Below are 22,218 nucleotides of genomic sequence, written 5' to 3'. Positions count from 1 at the left end.
ACACATTTTATTGTGTATTTATATATTTAAAAAATGTGTATGCTAATGGTTGAAATTTTTAATGGCCATTTGGACTTTTGGAGGCCATTTCTTTTGTTAACTTCTGTTGTGTACATATATGTTTGTAAAAGAAATTACTTTTCCTTTGCTGTGGAGTAAAAACAGCTTGTAGCTCAACTCATGTCCTCTACTCTGTCATCACAGTCACACTACAAGTCCAATTGGTTCACCTAATTTGCCCCTCTGAACCCCAGAGGAGCAACAATTTGATTTAGCCTCCAAATGTGCGCAATCAACAGTTTTGTCCAATTCTGCTAGTTTTAAGTAGATGTTTTTGCAGTGTAGTAATGTGATATATGTTAGGGATGGCTTAGTTTTAAGGCATTTTTGTGCAACTTGGGTGTTTACTCTCGAAGTAATTGTTGCCAAAAGCTTACCATTACACAATGTCATTGCCATTGTTTAGATGTTGGAATTTACTACTTGTTCACATTTGATGTGGAAAAAAATAGCACTAAATTACATTTTTGCACAGTAACATTTGATCTTTGTATACTTTAAAATTTTACTTATATATTTGAATAAAATTATCGGCGTGACATTATCGGTTATCGGGTGGAAGGGGCAGGAAATTATCGGTTATCGATATCGGTTGAAAAATGTATTATCGTGCATCACTAGTTATTTTTATTTTGTTTTTCAAAATATCTACATTTCAGAATATTGTATTTTCTATTATTGAGCAGAATTCTAGCTTTGTATAGGCTAATGTTCCTATTGTTGAAAGCACAAAAGTGTGTAATAAACAACTAGCACATTTATATCTTGCATTTTGTTTTCTTACTGTACCGAAAATGAACCGAACCGTGACCTCAAAACCGAGGTACGTACCGAACCGAGATTTTTGTGTACCGTTACACCCCTATTAGTTATAGATGATGATGTGCTGAGAAAAAAAAAAATACAAGTGTTTAAAAAAAAAAATCAGATATTATACACAGTTACTCACAATGTTACCCATCACTTGAGTATTTTTTTTTTTTTTTTTTTACCGAATACTTTTTTACTTGTACTTCAGTAAATTATTTACTCTTACCGGAGTAAAATTTTTGGCTACTCTACCCACCTCTGCATTTAACGCTCAATAGAGCAGACAACTTACTAAATACTCATTTGAGGGCAAAATCGGCATCGTGCTACTCTTACTCATCGAAAACGTATTCGTCGTCTTCGTATCGTGTGACGTAATCTTATCGCAATAATTAAAAATTCACATTACCAGTAAAATTCACCAGTAATATCGACGGCGGTATGATAAAGCACAGCCTTAATAACGGCCCTCGGAAGGAAACCGTAACTACAATGTAGCCCCTGATAAAGATGAGTTTGACATCTCCGGTTTACCTCCTGTCCGTCTTTGTTCTGCCGGTCATGGGCGTGGTCTGCCACGGTGGACAAGAACTCCAAGAGGCGTTGAAGTGTGTCGCTATTTGATGCGGGGAGCAGGTAAACCAGAAGCTGCATGACACTTTGCTGCTCCTCTGGGTCCAACACTACAATAGGGACAGGTCAAATGGCATCAGGAGACAAGTCTTTGAATAATATGTAATTGACCTTTCGCAAACTCTACTCCCTTGTTAAGCGAGCAAAAGCGGACAAACTTTCGGTAGCCCCATTGTCTAATTGATTCATTTGGTGGTTTTGAGATCGCCAACTGCCATAAAAATTTACAAAAGATGACGAAAAGGCTCAACAATCTTTGGACATAGAGTATCTACACTTTCTTTCCCTTCCTAAAGCCGAAAAATCAACTGGATTTCAATGGATTAAACAGTCTGGACGCACTCCTAGCTAAATGTCTCCAAAATAAACAAACATACAGACGTGAACTCTTAAGGTGAGATTAAGCTAACGCCAGAGGCTAACTATTGAGCTGTCTTGCCTCAAATGCTTTAGCAGAGACAGGAACATTCCTCAAACTGGATATCAAAGTTGTAGTTACTATTACATCTTACTAGGATGCCATCGCTTATATAACTTCTGTAACGCGAGCTGTTACATTCGCTCAAGTTAGTTGACTTCACGTCTTCGTTCACAGTTGCCCAGTTTTTCAAGTCAGCTAACATTAAAGCGATGCTACTTCTTTTTATGTAAAATAGCATGCTAATACGCGCCTTGAACTTATTTCGCTTTTATTTTTCATCTAACATTTTGTGAACGGACACCTTGGTATCCCAACCCTTTGCTAACTAAAAGTATTGAATGCGTAGGCTTTAGCCTTGATAGCTTGCTTCATTGTTTTATATTTTCAATATAACTATACATAAGCATTTACAAACAGGCAATTTTAAAGGAGATTTTCATCCAGCAAAGGTTGCACATTTCCCTCAAAATTCTAAACAAAAGGAGTAATAAAAAAAAAAAAATTAGCATGTTGCTACAAGCTGTGTGTTTCGGTATGTCAGATACTGTACGTTCTAGGGGTGGGAACCATACCATTTGCTGTAAGACATTTTTAAGACGATACATCCATTCATGTTGGGAGCACATCGATAACCTTTTGGGCTACAAAGTATCGCGATATATGACCTTTTCGATATATTGTCACACCCGGAGTACATTCGCGACACATTTTTAATCAGGCACTCTAACATAAGCGTATTAAGCATCCTCAGCCAATCATATAGCTTAAATAGTGTGTCACGCAGGCCCATTGGACAGTGTGTGTACTGCAATAGTTTGTGTACCTACACCACAGTGGTTTGTACTATGAAGTCATGAAGGTTGTCGGCTAGGAGCCGTAACTCAGGGAGGGGGGCATAGCTTTTGCGAAGGGTTAATTTTGTGTAGAATCTTAGCATACACGTAGTGTTTATGAAGGCAGTATAGAGTTCCTTGGTGAGAAGCGGGTCAGGCATGTCCCTGAGGAACTCCTTCAACAAGGCAGCGACATCGTGAACGCTGTGCTCCTCGTCTAAATGGACATCAACGCCACGGTCAAACTCCTCTCGTAACTGAAGCAGAAAAAAAAAAAAAAAATGAATGGAAGCTTTGTTTTGTATTCACTTCTCATACAGCAGATGGTGTGGTCAGTTATGATTACATTTTGCATTAGCATCGTTGTATATTCTGTGAGCGGAACTGAAATATTATATAGTAGTGCTGGATTTTATGGGGAAAGAAAATGTAACATGGTCCATTTTATATCACTTTAATGAGAAATTATATTAGCGTTGTTTTGTAAAAAGTTAACCATCACGTTTTTGATTTTGTTGGTTGCTAATTCTTTTCCAATTTAGGAGTAGTCACTATGTGTTCACTTGGGCTGCCACAGTTAATCGGAAACCAAACAATGATCAAACCGATTGAATACTATTATGATAGCCAATGAATCGTTTAGAGACATTGTTGACCTCAAAATCGGCCAAATCCTCTTTTTTATAAGTCTTTTAATAGGAATCTGTTATTTATTCTCTAATTAACACAATACAAACAAAAACAGGCTCTTGACAGTATTGTAAAATTAAACTATATATAACACAATTTACAAAATCCTAAATGTTTCCCATGTTTTAGGAATCCCCTTTTTTTGTTTTCAATCTTTTTTGCTCGTTTCCTTTTTTTAATTAAGAATAAAAAGAGGGAAAAACTAAACATTCTTGTTTTTTTTAATGGGTTTAGAAAAACTTTGATCTTTGAACTTTTTTCAATCATTTGAAATGTAGTTCGGTAGTCCTCGATGAAAGCAAATCTTTGTAATTAATCCAATTTTGCTCTTTTGTTGATATGAGGACATCTAGTGGCCGTTAAGTAGGCAATTTACAGTTGAGTACGGTCTGATGATACATTCTAAGGCTGCAGCTATCGATTATTTTAGTAGTCGATTAATCGATGAGCTAGTTAGTTCGACTAATTGAGTATTTGGATAAGGAATATAAAAAATACCTGAGCTTCAAACGGTATTAAAAAAAATAAATAAATAAACGAGGATCTAAGTACAACAAAAGAACAATTGGCTAACGTACATAGCAAAGGACCGCTAGCTTAAACGCTATCAAATGCTAAGTTTTTTTTTTTTTTATCATGCTCTTAAAAAACTGTTCGAAGACACATTCCCACAAAAATGGCTAAATATGCCTATAAACTGAATTACAAATATATTTTTTTTAAAAAAAAGCTCAAACAAAAACTTAGCTTATGTTGGTCTTAACAGGGAGCAGGTAGATTCAGCCATGTGAAATGAGTTATGTAATATTCACTGTTGCCACTCGAAGACACTGTAGCCACCAAAATCAATGAAACTGAATGCAAACACTTTCAAAACAAACCATTACAACACTACTTTAATTAATTAATTATTTTAAAAAAAAATCAAATTACTTGAAATAATTGTTGCAGCACTAATACATTCATCATACATGACCACTGATGATGATGATGAGGAGGAGGAGAATTTACTGTCATTTTAATTTTTAATGTAATTTATTCGTTCTTTATTATTAATGAATTAGGAAAAAATATATATTTGACATTCTCATAAGCGAGTATTGTGTGTAAAATTTTTCGGCAAGAAATACAATTTTTTAATTAGGCTGTAAAAACAGTGAAGCATTGTGAAAACTTTCTAGATACACCGCGTATTGTCATATCGCCCAGCACCAACCTGTCGAACTCTTTTCTTGGAACTTCCCACCCTGAAAATCCCCACTGTCTGCAAACCTAAATGATGAGAAGTGACAGTGTATCAAGTGTGATGGCAGACAGGGATACCTACGTATATGTATAACATATGTATCTTTCTTTATACCATATTTCTCAATGTGATGACAACAGCTGTCTACCACTCGGGGCACCTGGCGATATATAGGGTTGAGACTCAGTCGCTTATCCCTGTGCTTCTCCTTCTTACTGGGCGTCTCGGCAGGCAGGGAGAGCTGCAGCGCCTCCAGCAGGCGGGATTGGTTGTCGTCCAGATCCGTAATCGAATCCACCGACATGCCGCCCTTGGGCAGGAACACGTGTTGTCATTAAAACACACCGAGGGCGAGAGACGCTCTCTCGCCGCAGTCGATCAACTCACCCGTCTGCGGACCCGCGGCGCGGCTTCAGGCGTGTTCGGCGACGTCGACTCGTTGGCCGTCTCCGAGGTGGAGCTCAATGAAGAGTTACTGCTCGAAAGCTCTTTATTCGACGATCGCTTCGTCGCAAACTGTAGATACGAGATTTTTTACTCGATGCTCTCAAGCTCTACGAGTCAAAACGGCTCCTTTCGGTATTCGACGCGCATATGGACCTGGAGAATGGAGGAGACGAGATCGGACGAGTCCTTGTGTTCTTCTCGTTGCGGCAGATCGTGACGGTAGCTGTCCTGACGCTGCCGATGCGTCCTGTCGTTCGCGATGACCTGCGAGATGGGTATACTGAAGGCTTGAGGGACACCCTCTGCGGGACAAAAAAGGAGCCGGGAAGGGAGATTACAATCGACTACGTGGCAAATGAAGGCATGTAAGCTCCGCATTTCAGTGATTCATTAAAGAGCATATGACACGAGAAAAAAAGTCTTACATGGCATTACTATGTGAATTAGAATCATATTTTCAGACGATTCGACTATATACAACAATTTAGCAAAGCACAGATGACGAGAAATTAGTCTTTGAATCTGCCGGTTAGCCACGCCTACCATTATAGGGCTTTAGCATCCCCAACAGGTGGATGACGTCAGCGGTAGACTGGGCTCATCGGTTTTACTATTCAGCCCATTGAAGGGGAATTATTCAGAACGAGGAAAGCGCGACGAAGAGAGCCGCAAAATGTCATTGTTTCAGTCTCTCTACTCCAATATTTTTACAGGATATTCTTTTTATCCAAGTATATTTCCCCAATAGCTATATAAATGGCTTGAGAAGGACCAGTCAGCCCGTCGAGGGGGAACTATTCACAACGAGGAAAACGCGACAAAGAGAGCGGCAAAATGTCATTGTTTCTGTCTCTTTACAGGATATTCTTTTTATCCAAGTATTTTCCCCAATTGCTAAATAAATGGCATGGTCATGACAAATAACAGTCTTGTGCTAAATGGAATATGAAATAATAAAAATGCATTTATTCAGGACGACATGGCAAAATGACTCCATAATGGTCAAAACTGTCGACTTCACCTTTATTGTCGCACCACCCGAACGATATTTTATGACACCTAAATCGGACATATGTCATTTCCCTTCCCCGGCTTCGGAGAATGTAAACAAACCAGAAGGGGTGACAGCTAGCCGACATGCTAACCCGAACCGAGTGATGTTTCAAAGTCTTCGAAGCGGAAAATCACACATAACTATCCTGGATTATTTGACATGACGACCCGGTTGTCGATTGTGTTCGCAGATCGGCAAACCGCCCGGCGGAGAGCAATTTACAGTTCGTTCCCCGGAGGAGGGTGGCTGGAGTTGTTGTGCAGCTAACGTGCTGCTGCTAATGAGCATCAGGAGAGCTTTTTACATGCCTATCAATGATCAAACGTAAGTAGTCCTTCATTTAAAGGAAGTTTGTAGTGTTTACTTTGTAATGGCTGTATTCGTATTTGACATAATACAAAACAAGATGTTTACTCACTTCCTCGTAAGTCCAATGGTCCCACAGTGGCAGGGCTTGGCCAATATCCACGGTGAATGGGAACCTTTTGAAACTCCAAAAAGGCGCACACGCCTCTCCCTCATAAAGCATGCATTTTCTGCAGCTGTTTGGCTGGCGTGATGCGAAAAATAAACGTATTAATCCGCAAAATCAGCTGAATCCTTCGTCCTCATACACAACAGTACACTGTAGCGTGAAGAGGACGTCTTCTACCGTACACGTCACAGCGCCCTCCTCCTCAATGCAAGACCGAAGCCGGAAGTCACTCATTTTCATGGCGCGGGATTCAAAAAACTAAATAAAAATAGCGATCGCTTCCACACACATCCAAGCGGCCCATATCATTCAGGGGCATAAAATACCGCGTGTATAATGAAATAAACATGCTTTTTCGTGTCACAGGCACTTTAAAGTGCTTTATTGTTATAAAAATTTCAATAGACAATTTAAAAGTCGATTGTCAGCCCAAATTGTTTTCATTCTGTGTTTACCATGGCTGTTCGTCCACAAAACAGCTAATTACAAGATCAGTTCTTTCTCTTCATCCAGGTTTCCAGAGCTCTGTAGGCTTCGTAAACAAAGGTTGCTAAAACTTTCACAAACAGTCAGAATTAACTAAGGATTGCATCTTTTTGCACCCTAGTCCGAGTCACCTGATTTTGAGAATCTGCCGATACGGAGTCCCGATCCATTACAGAGAAAAATAAAGCAAAACATTTTTTTCTTTTTATTTGAACAAAAGTTCCAAACATGTTACAGAACCGTACTTTTTAGAGTACTTCCTCTTCCGCTTTTTCCAGTAGTGTGAAATGTATATATTTTTATATCTTTTGGCAATCAATGCCATTGTATTTCTGGATTATTTTGTTACTTTTTAAAAGTAAAAAAATATATATATATATATACATAAATGATATTGGGGAAAAAATAGCATTGCAATATAAAATATATTGACAAGGCTCCACACTTAATTTTTGCATTAGTTGCACGTGTGTGCCTAACTTTTTTCTAAAGGTGCACCAGCACAAAATGTGGGCACAAGTACCCACATTTTTCATTGCCTGACCTTTAACACCATACTTTTGATCACTCTCCATAACATTCCTACTGTATAACACATATGAGTGAGTCCACTCAAACGTAATCACACGTTGACGTTCACGCTGCCGAGAACAACCTCTAGATTGACTAAATGATGATTGTCACATTTGTTGGTTGTAGAGCTACAGAGCCTTCGCTCGCCAGATCGAAGCTACAAACCCATCAATGCCAAATGCCAGCTGCACTGGTGACCACGAAAAGCAGCAGGAGGCAGTGTGAGAGGCTGTATGAGCATGAAACAGAAAACATATAATTTTTAAATCAAAAACCCGATTCATTTTTTTACCCGATTCCTCCAAAAAATGGGGCAATCTGCCAGACATTCCTAGAATTAAGAATGTCACATGGGCAAAAACAGCAAAAAAAAAAAAAAAAAAAAATCAAATAAATACAAATCACCCACTAAATCCCTACAAAATTTGAGAATTATGGAAAAAAAACACGATCAACCACCCGAAAAACCACAATTTTTTTTTTAAGTACACGGAAAACGAAAAATCTGCAAAATCAGACAAATATAAAATGTAATATATATATATACACATACAGTATATACTGAATATAAACCAAACTGCAAAAAACGGACAAAAACACAAAACCCACAAAAAAAAACAAAAAAAAAAAAACTGGCAAAATGTGAAAAATACAAAGAATCCCTCCGAAATTGTCAAACCTGCAAAAAAAAAAAAAAAAAAAAACACAAAAGGAAAACACATATGAATCAGTCTAAATAACATAAAAATTGATCATTTGATTGATATTTTATATTTAGTCATTATAAGGCTAGGACTGGACGTATAGCACCGTCAATGAGTGAATAAAGTGATGCGAGCCATTGAAGAGCCCCCCCCCCCCCAAAAGCAATCTCTCCACAAATTGCATAATTTAGTTATTGAAATACATTTTCACCGAAAATTTTATTTATAGATGTCCAATGAATGAAAATAGGGTTATTTACCTTAACTGAATGAAGCACTTCACCTCGCCAATATTATGATTATACGTTTGTTTGTTTGTTTGTTTGTTTTAAGGTTTCGGTCATTTTTTTCCCACTTTAATCCATAATAAAAAAAACACTGGTATTAACAAAATTATTATTTTTCAATGACTGTCAATTTTTTTAAATTTATTTTTTGTAATATCATGTATACCACTTCAAATGTGATTGACATGATCTTGTCACAAAACCCTTCTGTGCATTTACTACGGTAACAGCAGTAGCAAAAGCAATCTCTGCCGGTACACTGGTGCGGGGAACATATCGACTGTGTAGCAATGTTTTTGTTTGTGTTGACATCTAGCTTGAAGCAAGCTTGTTATTGACTGTGATGACAGTAGCCTACATTTGCTTTGCTACATTTTATTCTTAACTCATGCACTACCATTGTGTGATAGACATCAGATCCATTTGAATTGGGACGGCTGGCATTGAGCTATCATGTTTCACTGCCGTTGACAGCGTTAGGAGTTCAATCCAATTTGTATGATAGAACGATCGCTGCCAGCCAAAATGAACTGGACTTCTAGCATCATAGCTGGTAGCCAATGATGCAACACAATCTAATCTACCGAGCATAGATCAGTGTCAATGGATGTTAAATCACAACATCGAGTTGGTTGGTGAATTGCTGAGACTCCTAGAATCCAATGCATACATCTCCATTTAGAATACTAACACCTGAATTTCGTAGAAGCAATGAACAAATGAAAACAAACTCTATTAGTCTTTCCATTTCAAATCAAACTCTCCTCCTGATAAACGATAACTGATCCTGTCATCAAAAACTGACTTTCCTAAAGGCAGCAATGAAAACAAAAGCTGAAACCTCAAGGATTTGAAACCTCATTATACTGTAGATGTCTTTTAAACTGATACTGATATTCTGTCTATGGTGAAAGCACTTACAAAGAAAATTGCAAGGTAAGCTGCTTCTCATCAGAGGTGGGTAGTAACGCATTCCATTTACTCTGTCACAGTTACTTGAGTAACTTTGAGAATAATGTACTATTAAGAGTAGTTTTACCACGACCTACTTTTTACTTTCACTTGAGTAAATGCTACTCTTACTCTGCTATATTTTACTTCGTTTTTGCCAGCAGCGCTACCATTTTCACCAATGAGACGTCGTAACAAAAATCACATGACTCCATGATACCAATCAGATGTAACAATGCAGTCACATGACCACACACAACCTTGCAGTCGGAGGTCCTATGATCCCCCCGGCCTGTTCCGTCACGTGGCGTCTTTAAAGCACCGTCAAAAATGAACCGGTTGACATGGAGGGCTGCTGTCAACATGATTCGACAACACAGTTGACTTTTAATTTGGCAACAATAAACCACAGAAAACCGAAGATGTAATTGTTTTAATGTCATAGTAGGAAATGTGTTTTCTCCACTAGAGGCCACTCATGCTCTACGGACGGGTGATGTTTCATTTCTGTAGATTTTTCTAGTTGGGATTCGATTATTTTTGTGTATTTTTTGGCCTAATATTGTCATATGATGTGTTATAGTGCAGTATGATAATAATTTTATATAGATTATGTTGAGTAAATATATATAATTTTTTAAAAACAAAAATCAGATATTGTCGGCAGTTCCTTTTTTTTTTTTTTTTTTTTTTAACAGTGGTTCCTCTACATATGAAGTTAATTCGTTCAAGGACCTTGTTTGTAAGTCGAAATGGTCATATGTTAAGCAGGATTTTCCCATAAGAATTCCATTAATTAGTTCCACAGCCCGAAAACCTACAATAAATTCTTAATCAATACTAATGTTGCTATTGCAAGTATCATTTACAAAGAGCAAAAACAATAAATTATGAATAAAAAAATGGAATAATAATCGTGATAATAATACCTGTAATCATGTAACAAACTGGGTTCTAATGTGGTAAATGTGTCTGCGTGGTGTACCTGAACTCATCGCGTGGTTGATTCTATGGAGTGAGCCTCTTGCTTTCATTTTGTTTACTTGCTGCGGGGGACACTTGGCGTGTTGAGTTGCACAAGTTGATGGACTAAATGATTAGAAACCTGACGAAGCCGAATTTCTTTAGCGAGGTTACCACAATAAGAAAAACGGAGGAGGCCCGCCGGCCGAGAACGACAGTCTACGGCCCGATTGTCGACCCAGTTCATGGATGCACACACCATGCTTATATTTTGCTATCATTTACATCATTTCAATGGTAAGCGTCACCTTTTCTTTTTTTTCTCCACCTGCCCTAACCTTTTTGGATCCCTTGTCGATTTCTACTGCAAGAAAATCAGCAGTCTTCCGGCAAAACAAAGAAACTGCGGCGCTGTCAAAAATCGGCGCACGTCGTCGGATGTAGGAACAAATGGCAAGTCAAATTTTCTGTCGGATGTCGAAAGGATCGCGTGTCGAAGCGATCGTATGTCGAGGTACCACTGTACTTTTTTACTTGGACTTGAGTAGGCCTGAACGATATTGGAAAAAACTATTGTTGCGATTTTTTTGAGGTGTGCAATATATTGCGATATTATATTGCGATAGTAAAAAAAATTATATATATATATATAATTTTTTTTTTTTTTTTTAAGAAATTTTCACTAGATGACTTGAATAGCTGTTTGGAAATACTTTGCATGACACACCGTGACCACAGTGTATTCATATAATAACGTTTCATTTGTGAACGATTAAGATTGCTGTATTATTATGAAGGGATCCAGGAAGCCATGTCTGCTCAAAATAGATAATTTATTGAACACAATATTTGACACTTCAACAGCAGCAAATACATTAAATGACAAATAAAAGAGCAGGTGCATTCGTCCCCTAAGTTTTTGACAAAATATAACAATAAATAAAAACTTCTGTAAAATAACAACAAAGTTGTAAACATATTTGAACAAAAATATTAAATATGACAAATAAGAGTTGTTCACAAACTATAACAATAAATAAAAACCTCAGTAAAACAATAACGTTGTCAACATATTTGAACTTAAATATTAAATCTGTCAAATAAAAGTGCAAGTGCATTAGTCCCCTGAGTTGTTTACACAAAATATAACAAAACTGCAACAAAGTTGTAAAAATATTTAAAAAATATTAAGTATCAAACCTTTATGTGCAGCTGTACTATAATTATTTGAAAAATACGATTTACAATTAATTTAAATATAAAAGGAACAGAAACTCAATTGAACTTGTAAATAATTGAACTGAATATCAGCAAATAACTGATGAATAACAGAACCATTTTAACTCCCAAATTTCCTGCCTTCCTGGTAGCTGTCACATGAATAAAAAGAAGAAAAGACATTCCTGCAGCTGTGTTATGTATTTGTCTGCATATCGTCCACCTTCCTTGCTCAGCAATTCTCAACTGGGTCTACACTACTAGTTTATCCACCATTGCAGGCTTGAGACAAGAACGTTGGCACGTAACAATGTTCCCACCTGTACTAAAAAGCCTCTGATGGGAAGCTCGTAGCAGGAATGCATAGATACCTGCGTTTTAAATGGTCCCACATGTTCGACGGATTACTTCTTGTTGAGGCAACCACAGCGAGGCACTGTCAACAGGGCTGTTTTTTGTTCCTTATATTCTTTTCAATAGCCAAAATACTTCCAAAACTCCTTTTGGAGACAGTCTTCCCTATTCAACGTGTTGCTTGCTTGCTTGCTTTCACTTTGAAAACGGCCCCTCCTCCCTCCGCTCTGCTGTTCGGCCCCTCCTCCCTCCACTCCGCTGTAGCAGGGGAGGGGGAGGAGCCGATGACTGCGAGCTGGAGGGAATGAGAGGCTGGGCGCTCTCCTTCCCGCTCCTTCCTCAAAACAAACGTTTGTGGATTTAAAAAAATGAAATGAAAAAACTATCGCACGTCCTTGCGATGGGACTATTGCGCATGCGCACATCGCGATGGCGATGTTTAAACGATATATCGTTCAGGCCTAGACTTGAGTAAATGTTGTGGATAACTCCTTTTGCTTTTACTTGAGTACTATTATTTTGAAGTAATACTATTCTTACATGAGTAAAATGTGTGTCTACTAGTCTACTCCTCTCTGCTTTTCATTAAAGAAATCTTGTCACAGACCTTCGATTGTGCTCTACCAGCTACACTGAAAATATCCATGAAATACACCAGTTGATTGCATATTTGCGCATGTTCTTAAATTTCAATACGAGTGCCCAGACTCACTCGTTTGATAAGAAAAGCCTGTTTCATATTATCGCTAACTCCAATCTGGCCTTTTTTTTTCTTTTTATGTTCTCCCACCAGCTACGCTGTGCACAGCGTGTAGTCCCTCCACTTGATATAAATACAAACTGTAAACAGATACTTGGGTTTTTACAGCCTCTCTGTTCACCTGACGAAAAAAAAAGGTTACGGTGGTGTTTTGCAGCCCAAAACTTCACATACCTCTGTCTTTGCTCTTCTCCTTGGATAAAGAATCCAGCTTTCTCCTCAGTGACTTTTTCCTCTTCTGTCCATCTGTGCAGGGGACAAAAGTCATTAATGGAATCCAATCCATCTGGAATAGATGACATCTTCATCTGCTTTTTTTGAATCTCAATCTTGAATCCTTAGAAGGACACCACCGTTAGCTGTGAAAAAGAATGCCGAATTGGCTGATTTAAAAACCGGAAAGTTGAGGTAGGCACTTATGTAAATCCTTGTAATTCTTGTGCAAACCACAGCAAAACCCTTGGTGCTGTTGCCGGGTCACTGTGCTGTCTTACATACGGATTTGGCAGCCTCAGTTTGAACTCCAGATGTTCTCCTGTATCATATGAGTCACTCATGGAACTGTATCCACCTCCTACTAAACATCCCCATGGTAGTAGTATTAGCTTCTTGCGTCATACCCCGGTTTGAGTTTCCCCAAGTGTCAAAGCACCACTGACAAATCTGAAAAGAATCAACATGACCACCGTTGTTTGATTTTGATTATGTTTCTTATGACATTGGAGAAAGTCGAGCGTACCGTTTAGCAAACAACACGTTGGAAGTGAAGGGAAAGCTAAGAAAAAGCACAGGGAAGATTTGTCACTGATTACTTTCAAATCTTGACTGAATTTGTTTGCAAGATAACAACACAAATATTACTTTGGATGTTTTTTACCATGGGAATTGACATTCTTAACGCTAGTTAACTCGCTAGCAGAGGTCAGTAGTAAGGCGTCACATTTACTCTGTTACATTTACTTGAGTCACTTTTTGAGAAAAATGTACTTCTAAAAGTCATTTTACCACGCCATAAGGTTTACTTAGGTAGATTTTAAACGCAACTCTTACTCCGCTACTTTGGGCTACATTCGTTTTCTTGCATTTTTCCTCTTTATTCTACATATAAGATTTGACTTTATTTTTGCTAGCGGAGCTCCTCTACCACTTTTACCAATGAGACGTTGCAACAATAATCACATGACTCCATTATACGGAAGTCACATGATCACGCTGGCCTGTTCAATCACTTAGTGTCCTTAAAGCGCTGTAAAAAAGAAACAATTTCACATGGAACAATGCTGTCAACATTGCTCGAACATTTTTCAGGTTAATTTGGCACCAATAGACCACGGAAAGCCGGAGATATGAGTGTTTTAATCTCATGGTAGGAAAATGTTTTCTTCCCCTAGAGAGAACTCTTGCTCCGTGGGTAGCTGATAGTTCAATATAACAATAAAATTTCATATTGATGACGTTATGCTGAGAATTTTTTTTTTTTTGAAGTAACGCTACTCTTAGTTCTGCCTACGTTACCAACCTCCGCTCGCTAGAAACTCCCTCCACGATGAGTAGAGAGAAAACAAAGACTTCATTCCCAACCTGCCACAAAGATTCCAAAGGAACAATAAAACATGGTAGCTGAGTACTTTTGTAAACGTCAAACATAGGCGGAGTTTGACTTTTGGGTCAGGGGGGCAAAACATGTTGATGACCCCGAAACCCAGTGTCAGCAATAAAATTAGCTTACAAGAAAATTTATAATAATAAGTTGGCAAAGAGCATTTTTTTGTTTCCCATCATTCTTGAGGGGAATTCTAAATCAGGCTGCTTCGGCAATACTTTTTGGCAAGATCGTCATCCTTTGAATATGATAGGCCCGCCGATGTCGTGCCAATGTAGTTACCCCAGTCAAAAATTGTATCCCCTGGGTGGACCCATATAGAGGTAGATTTGCGTCTTTTTTATTCAATTTTTTAAAAGTTGCTTCAATCAAAATATATATTTTCAATCAAAAAAGTCGCTTCAATCAAAAAAAAAAAAAAAAAAAATGTGTTTGCAAAAAATAAATTTGAAACTAAAAAAAAAATGCATGTGAAAGCTATTTTTCCTTGAATTTTTTTTTTTTTTTTCTCTGATTGGAGCCAAGTTTTTTTTGATTGAAGTAATGTTGATATGTGCTGGGCCACATTTTGGCGAGGACGTTTTTGTCTTTATTATTTAATCAAAACATAAGTTGCTTCAATAATATACATTTTTTTTTTCATAAAGAACAATCACTTCAATCAAAAAAAGAAAAATATTTAATCATAGAAAACGTTTTTGAAGGCGAAAAAATATTTGATATTGAAAAATTTGCATTTGAAAACAATTTTTCATTGAAAGTTTTCTTTGATTGAAGCAATCCTTTTTGTGTTTGGGCCATATTATGGGTAGGACATTTGAGTCTAAATCATTCAATCCCGTCAAAAAGTTGCTTCAATCAAAAAAACAAAAAAAAAATTTCAATCAAAGAAAAAAATATTTTAATAAGATAAAATTGCGCTCCCCTATTTATTTTTTGTGTGTGTGTGTGGAGGTGGGGACATATGCAAAGCAAATGACCGTCTAAGGTGCTAATCACATGATCTGTTTGAAAAATAATTTTGACCCATTCTAAAAATATTTTTTTTTTTGTTCATTTTATTCATTTTTGTTGGGGTTTTTTTGCTTTACAACTCTTATATATAAAGGAAAGTCAATTTCATGCAATGACACTTTTCGGCCACTAGGGGGGCCTTGACCCCCCTTAAAATCCGCTTATGATGTCAAAGGCTTGCCTAACGAACATACTGATTAAGTCTTCACCACAAAACGCTATTTGTCCTGTCCCGAAGCTTTAAAAAGAGCCAACAGCACTTTAACAAACTCCAGTGAAGACAAATCTGCCAAAGAACATGGTCACAGCACCAAGAATTTTTTTTTTTTTTTTTTTAAAGGAACAAACATTTTATTATTGTGGACAACGAACCATTTTTGAATTAAAGCATAAATAAATTCCATTCATTTGCTTTTAAGGTTATTTTGAAGTATTTATTTCCGCGTGGCCAGTTTTACGATTGGTATTTCATAATTGCCAAATACACCGTATAAAAAAAAAACTAAACTAGCACAAAAACTAATAAAAGAAAAACTCAAATAAAACTTTGTTCTGAGAACAAATGAAAACTATCTGAATTTCATAAACGAATGTAAAGAAACTATGATGGAAAATCTCAACTAAAGTACAACCCTGTTGCTGAGTGAAGCCTACGTTACCTTTGTCAACATTACGTATGTTGTGTGTCCTTGCAGATTCAGTAAACACAGGCTTTTAGAAGAGTCAGGTTACATGGCTTGAAAGGGCTGAGAAAACGCACCCCACCTTTTGGTACGGTAATCTGGCAACCGACATCATAATCTTGGTGCAAGCGGGCGTAGGCTACTTCTTGGAGCCGGGCCCTCTCCAACTCAGACAGGCTCTGGATGGCAACTGGAGTCAGACGCACACTTTGTCCAGACAGGCTGCTCCAGGTGAAGTCACCCTAAGGTGTGAAAAATCAATAGTTGTACATTTCAAATTGTCACATTGAATCCCTACATGGCGCCGTAGTAAACTCAAGTACGTTGAACGAAATGTTGGCTCAGAGCAAGGTGACAAAAATATAGCGAGGATGCCGGTACTAAAATCTAGAGATGTGCCACTTGCCGCTCGATCGTTATAAATTGTGGGGTATCGGTTATCGGTCCACAGAGGTGGGTGGAGAAGCCGAAGCTTTTACTCAACAAAGAGTGGCGTTACTCAAGTCAAAGTCAAAGCAGTCATCCAAAAAATGACTGAATTACAGTTTAAACAGTATTCGGTCAAAAGAAGAAGACGAAAAATTGGCAGAGCGCTTTTTTTCTATCCTATTTCTCAGGTAATCAGCAATAAGAGAGATTGACAAGACAGGCTTTTCAGAAATCGGTGAGCAGCCAGAAAATTGTGATCGCTGCACCCCTATTGTTAATCTGTTTCTTGCGTTTAAGTAGAGTGGCTCCGGTTCTTCTACCGTCGTCGGTGGCTACCCATGTGTTAATGTAATGGGTGTATTGCCTCATATCTGGCCATATGATTCCTATCAAGTTTTAAAATGTATAGTTTTAAAATATAAAAAACGAGGGACTTCACATAAAAGCAAGAAAAGACCAAGCCTTGTGGTTTATTGAAATACATTCAGCGTTAGCTGGCTGCCCGGCAGTGCACAAGGAAACACACTGTTTTGGCCAGTACAAGAATATTTTCTATCAATTTATTCCTGATACCTCATCCAGAACTTAGGTAAAAATGTATTTATTTCATGTTTGAACAACATATAGCTTTCAAGATAACATTTTCTCTTTTCTAGTGCACACCTGCTTTAGTCCAAACCTGCTTGAATGCAGGATTTTAAGTACTCCATGGCAGTTAAAGCCAAAATGAACTGAGCCCAAATTTCAGACTTATAGAAGGACTACCACTAGAGGGCGATGTACACAAATCTCTGCTCGGATTAGTCTAATGTTGTTGTTACTTCAGCAGACTGCAAGGCAATGCTGCTGCACGCTGCCAACAACTGGACGCGAGTAGAAGTGCAGCCACCGAATTGTTTTTTTTCCCCACCAAAAACACACGTGTAAGAATCGATATAGACAGATTTTGAATCGATACAAGTAGAGCTGAAACGAATACTCGAGTAACTCGAGTTTAAAAATTGATCCGAGTTATTTTATTCGCCTCGAGGAATCGTTTAATTTTGCCAGCGTCACGTTCTGCCCGGACTACTTTTAATGCGGGACAACGTGCTGACGTCTGTAGAGGAAGAAGCAATAATACCTGATTGCAACCAACAGTCGCTACAAACTACGCCAACGTTGCTACAAACATGATGCTGCGGTGGTAGCAGCTAGCGTCTGATGCGTCTCATAGAGATCAAATGCTTATGAAACTAGATGCGAAATGACAGACTGGCCGGCATGAATAAACAGCCGCCATCTTAAAGCAGTTGACTTCTCAGAGCTAATAAATAAGATTAACCTTACTGTACCTTGCTAACGTAACGTTAGCCCTGCGGAGGGCTAGGTTTCTACTAATTATGACTACTGTCGATGCGTGGCTAATGTTTCTTACATACAGGCTTTATTTAATCTGTAAAAACTCAGCGCTGTAGAGTGATAAGGGTAAAATAAAAACTGTCAATTTTAGCTCAGTAGTCATTGCTGGATAAAACACCAAGTAGCACTGGTGCCTAATGTGCTCCAATACCGCAGGTATCATCCATTTGTTTTGAACACTGCAAAAACTCCAAATCCTATCAGAATTTACAATATAGACTAATTTAAAAGTACAACTTAAAGATACCTTAACAAATGGAAATTCAATTTGAAATGCGTGGGAAAAACACCTAGCTTTTAAGTGTTGTGTTTAAGTGGAATGACATTTTTAGGTAAGAAATAAGATTTTTTTGAATGTACATATATATATATATATATATAATTGTTGGCTGTTTTCAACAATGTACATTGACAATAAAGACATTGATTGTCTGAAAAAGGTTCAATTTTAGGTGAAATGTCTTGTTTTCTCATGTATATTTGTAATTGCTCTTTACCTTAAAAAAAATGTTTTATCCGATGACTCGATTAATCGACAGAATTTTCAGTCGAATACTCGATTACTAAAATATTCCATAGCGGCAGCCCTAGATACGAGTATTGCGTGACGTAGTCTGGCAATATATCTCAGAATAGATTTTTTTTAATAACCCCTGTATACATGGTTTTTCCAAACACTTGAGGGTCTGAAAAACAGGATCCATAAACAATATTGGAGCTGTATCTGCCGGATAAAAGACCTAAGTCATGAAATTATTGAGAACTTGCAAGCAAAAGCTTAGGTAATTCATAACTGCCGATGTTGACTGTTAGTAAATATTTTCAGATAATTATGTTACAGTGCATTCTTGTTTTTCTATTGGCTATTTTGTTTGTCGGCGTCCGGACCTCCAGTTTGTAATAAAGCAATTCATTCACTTGTAAACCCGCCGTCTGGATAATATTACAACAATTGCGGCTTCTACTCAAATTCTTCATCTCCCTTTCGCTCATAAACACAGAGGAATGCATGAAACAGAGCGGAATGAGTCATCCGAACCGGCCGAAATGAATTTCAATTCCAAGGAATGTCTGCAAAATGCCTGATGTCCCCCTCTTTAAATGGACACGATGAGTCTTTTGTTTTTGTCAAATGGCGTGACTTTGTGGAACTGCGGATTTTAGAACGCATGTGCGCATATGAGAATGTGTTTCGCGGCAGGGCTTAGCGGGACTCGGCTTTCTTTTGCCTTAGTCCCGCCGCGATTTACAGGACTTCAACAATGTTCCCCTACGCTCTCTAGTACCATATGTCATCATAGTGCAGCTCTCGGAGGTTGACACTGAACTGAAATTCATCCGTCCCCATCGAGGATCCTGCTGGGCAGAACCAGCTCGACCGGAGAGAATGTTTTTACTGTATTTACCTTTTCCAACTGTTAGTCTTTAATTGTGTGTGTGTGTGTGTGTAAGGCAGCTTTTTTTCTTGGCAGCACTTGTGAGAGCACTTGTGACCTCACTGCACATTAAGTGGGGCCCAAAAGCAAAAGCGCTGGCATTGCAATAAAAGACCAAACGAAAAATACAGTCACACCTTATAATAATAGAAACCAAAGACATGTCCTTGGTGCCGTGGTTCTCAAAGTGTGGTGCGCGGGCGCCTTCTAGTGCTACGCGAAAGGGTTATTTGTTCAAACAACCTTTTTTAATCCGTGACATTACATTCAGTTGTATTTAAACTGTAAAAGACTCAATGTGTTAGAACTGTTTCTTTTCAAATGATTAAGAGTAACTTCTAAGAAGTCTTTTTGTTTGTTTGTTTGTTTGTTTGTTTGTTTGTTTGTTTTTTTAAACCGTAGCTTACAACAATACCTAAAAGTAAGGATGTTCCGAGCACATATTTTTGCATGTGCGTTGGAGTCCGAGTCACCTGGTTTTGAGGATCTGCCGATACTTAGTCCCGATCAGATACCTTTTTTTTCCCTCCGTTTGAACAAAGCCTTGTTGTTTTTGTCAACGATGACGCAAATATTTTGTAGATGAAACTTTTTTTTCATGACGAGATGATAACGAGCTAAAACCGTGTCTTAGGAGTCTAAAACATAACGAGACGAATGCCATTTTTTGTTTGACAAGACGCGAACGAGACGAAACGTGAAAAAAATATATAAACATGTACCCCTTCGTTTTGGACAGATTTCATGTAACTGCCAAAAACAACACCCAAATGACTGAAAATATACAGCGTGACTGTGGTTGGCAATGCCACTGCATCTAAATCAGCGACTTTTGACATGTGGGTTGAAAATAATGACATCATTTATAATGGTGGAGCTGAATGGTGAGAGTGACAGTTTGGATGGTTATATCCACAAGCCAAAAACAAGCAGATGTGAGTTACCCTTCCAGGGGTGTCAACGTCATTTTAGTTTGTGAGCCATAGTTAAATTTGTGGTCCATAGAGCTATAAATATTCACCCACATTGTATTAGTACCCAAAAAATAAAGTACATTTGGGGTGGTTGGGGGCACATTTATAGATTATGAGTCATATTAACAAAAACAGTGTATGTACATGCACATTTTATACAACTCTTTTAGCTTTTTTCATTAATGATGTCATTCTTAACAACCACAGCTGACTCATCACACCTTACAAAGTTGAGATAAATTTCAGATAAAGGGTATAATCATCTTCATTGCTTATGTAATTTTAATTGAACCCTCTTAGCTATTTGAACATTATCATTAGCTCTTCAGGCCACACTTATTAGAATTTGTCTTATTTTTCTTTTTAAATGAATTGCAATCTGTTTTTATTTATTAAAAATTTCATGATTTAAAAGTTTTTTGTTTTATATGAATTTATACATATGTGGTGGAAAACACAAACAAGGCTGAAAAAGCACTTTCTGCTTTTGCACCCCTCTTTAAACTAAACTGCTGTATTTTAAGCCTAAAAGAACTTTTGTGTTTTGTTGAACAATATGTTTATATGTTCCCATAGCAGTTTCATGGAGCATTAAGCACCCTGAAATATTTTTAATTTGTTTGTTTTACCCTGGAAACCCCCTTTTACAGACGTCGCGGAACCGCTTTTGTTTCAACCCAGCCATAAAACCAAGGTAATTAATTATATTTATTATTCAAAATGTCTATCATTTTTAGCTTAGAATCATTAATTGATGTCTAATATTTAGTAAAAAAAAAAAAAAAAAAAAAGATTTAAACAAATTACATCACAATGAAAAATATAGTGTCTGTAAAAAAGTCAAGGATATCCACCTCATAACTATCGCTTAATTGTATTTTTTTGCTTCTGTCGCGTTTTCCCCAATATTTTGGATGATGTATAATTGATCTGAACAAAGAAAAATTGAAAAAACAACATATTTAAAAGGGTAAATATTTGAAAAAGAAAATCTCGACCACTCCTTGATGTCTGGGATTTCTGCACTGCGACCCCTGTTATACTACCGTGTTTCACCCATAAATTCCCCTACATGTCCGGCTGTGGCCATTCACAGCTGTGTCTTGACACTCGGCGAGACATGCTACACGGAGTTATTGGATCGAAACAAGGTAAGCACCTGATAATATCTCGTTAAAATCATGGTGTCTTTATGCTCTCTCATGTGCTCACCTCGAGTTAGGGTTAAATTTTTTTTAAATGCCCTCTTGTTCAAAATTTTTCTTCCCCTAGAAAATTGAGATTTTCAGCTTTCCAATAATGTATCACACATGCATATAGGACAATTTTGAAATTTGGCCAAGTCGGGGGGCCTCAGAGTGGAACTTCAAGTCAACTGAATACTGTATATTATATAATGTATATTATTACTCATGGATCTTTAAAAAAAATATTTATCATTATTTAAATACAGGTACTCCCCGGGTTACGAACGAGTTCCGTTCCTACACTGGCGACGTAACCTGAATTTTCGCGTAAATCGAAATTAACCCTTTAAGTACCCCAAAATACCCACTAAATCTCAAAATAACTACCCAAAAACATGTATTATACGTCATTGCACTGTCCTCGCCAAGACTTTGGAACTAAGAAATAGCTAGACAGCAAGCTAAGCTCCGAAATGACGATGTCAGACTTTCGGGTGGTTTGCTGACTTTATTCAGCTCCTCATCA

General features: G+C 37.6%; 1 protein-coding gene across 2 annotated transcripts in view; it reads right to left on the bottom strand.

The window, feature by feature from the left end:
• LOC130931214 (rho GTPase-activating protein 6-like) overlaps positions 1-22,218 on the bottom strand; it is a 121,453-nt gene that overhangs the window by 14,524 nt on the left and 84,711 nt on the right. For both annotated transcript variants that reach the window (XM_057859808.1, XM_057859816.1), the window contains exons 2-9: positions 16,348-16,507; positions 13,140-13,211; positions 5,294-5,442; positions 5,081-5,209; positions 4,808-5,003; positions 4,664-4,719; positions 2,864-3,014; positions 1,405-1,553 (exon numbers count right to left, since the gene is read on the bottom strand). In XM_057859808.1, the coding sequence (XP_057715791.1) occupies positions 1,405-1,553; positions 2,864-3,014; positions 4,664-4,719; positions 4,808-5,003; positions 5,081-5,209; positions 5,294-5,442; positions 13,140-13,211; positions 16,348-16,507 (1,062 nt within the window). The remainder of the gene's footprint in view (positions 1-1,404; positions 1,554-2,863; positions 3,015-4,663; positions 4,720-4,807; positions 5,004-5,080; positions 5,210-5,293; positions 5,443-13,139; positions 13,212-16,347; positions 16,508-22,218) is intronic.

The sequence above is a fragment of the Corythoichthys intestinalis genome, chromosome 2 (genome assembly GCF_030265065.1).
Source record: "Corythoichthys intestinalis isolate RoL2023-P3 chromosome 2, ASM3026506v1, whole genome shotgun sequence".
NCBI lineage: Eukaryota > Metazoa > Chordata > Actinopteri > Syngnathiformes > Syngnathidae > Corythoichthys > Corythoichthys intestinalis.
The sequence above is the reverse complement of the archived record's forward strand: the minus strand, read 5'-3'. Positions and strand labels throughout refer to the sequence as shown.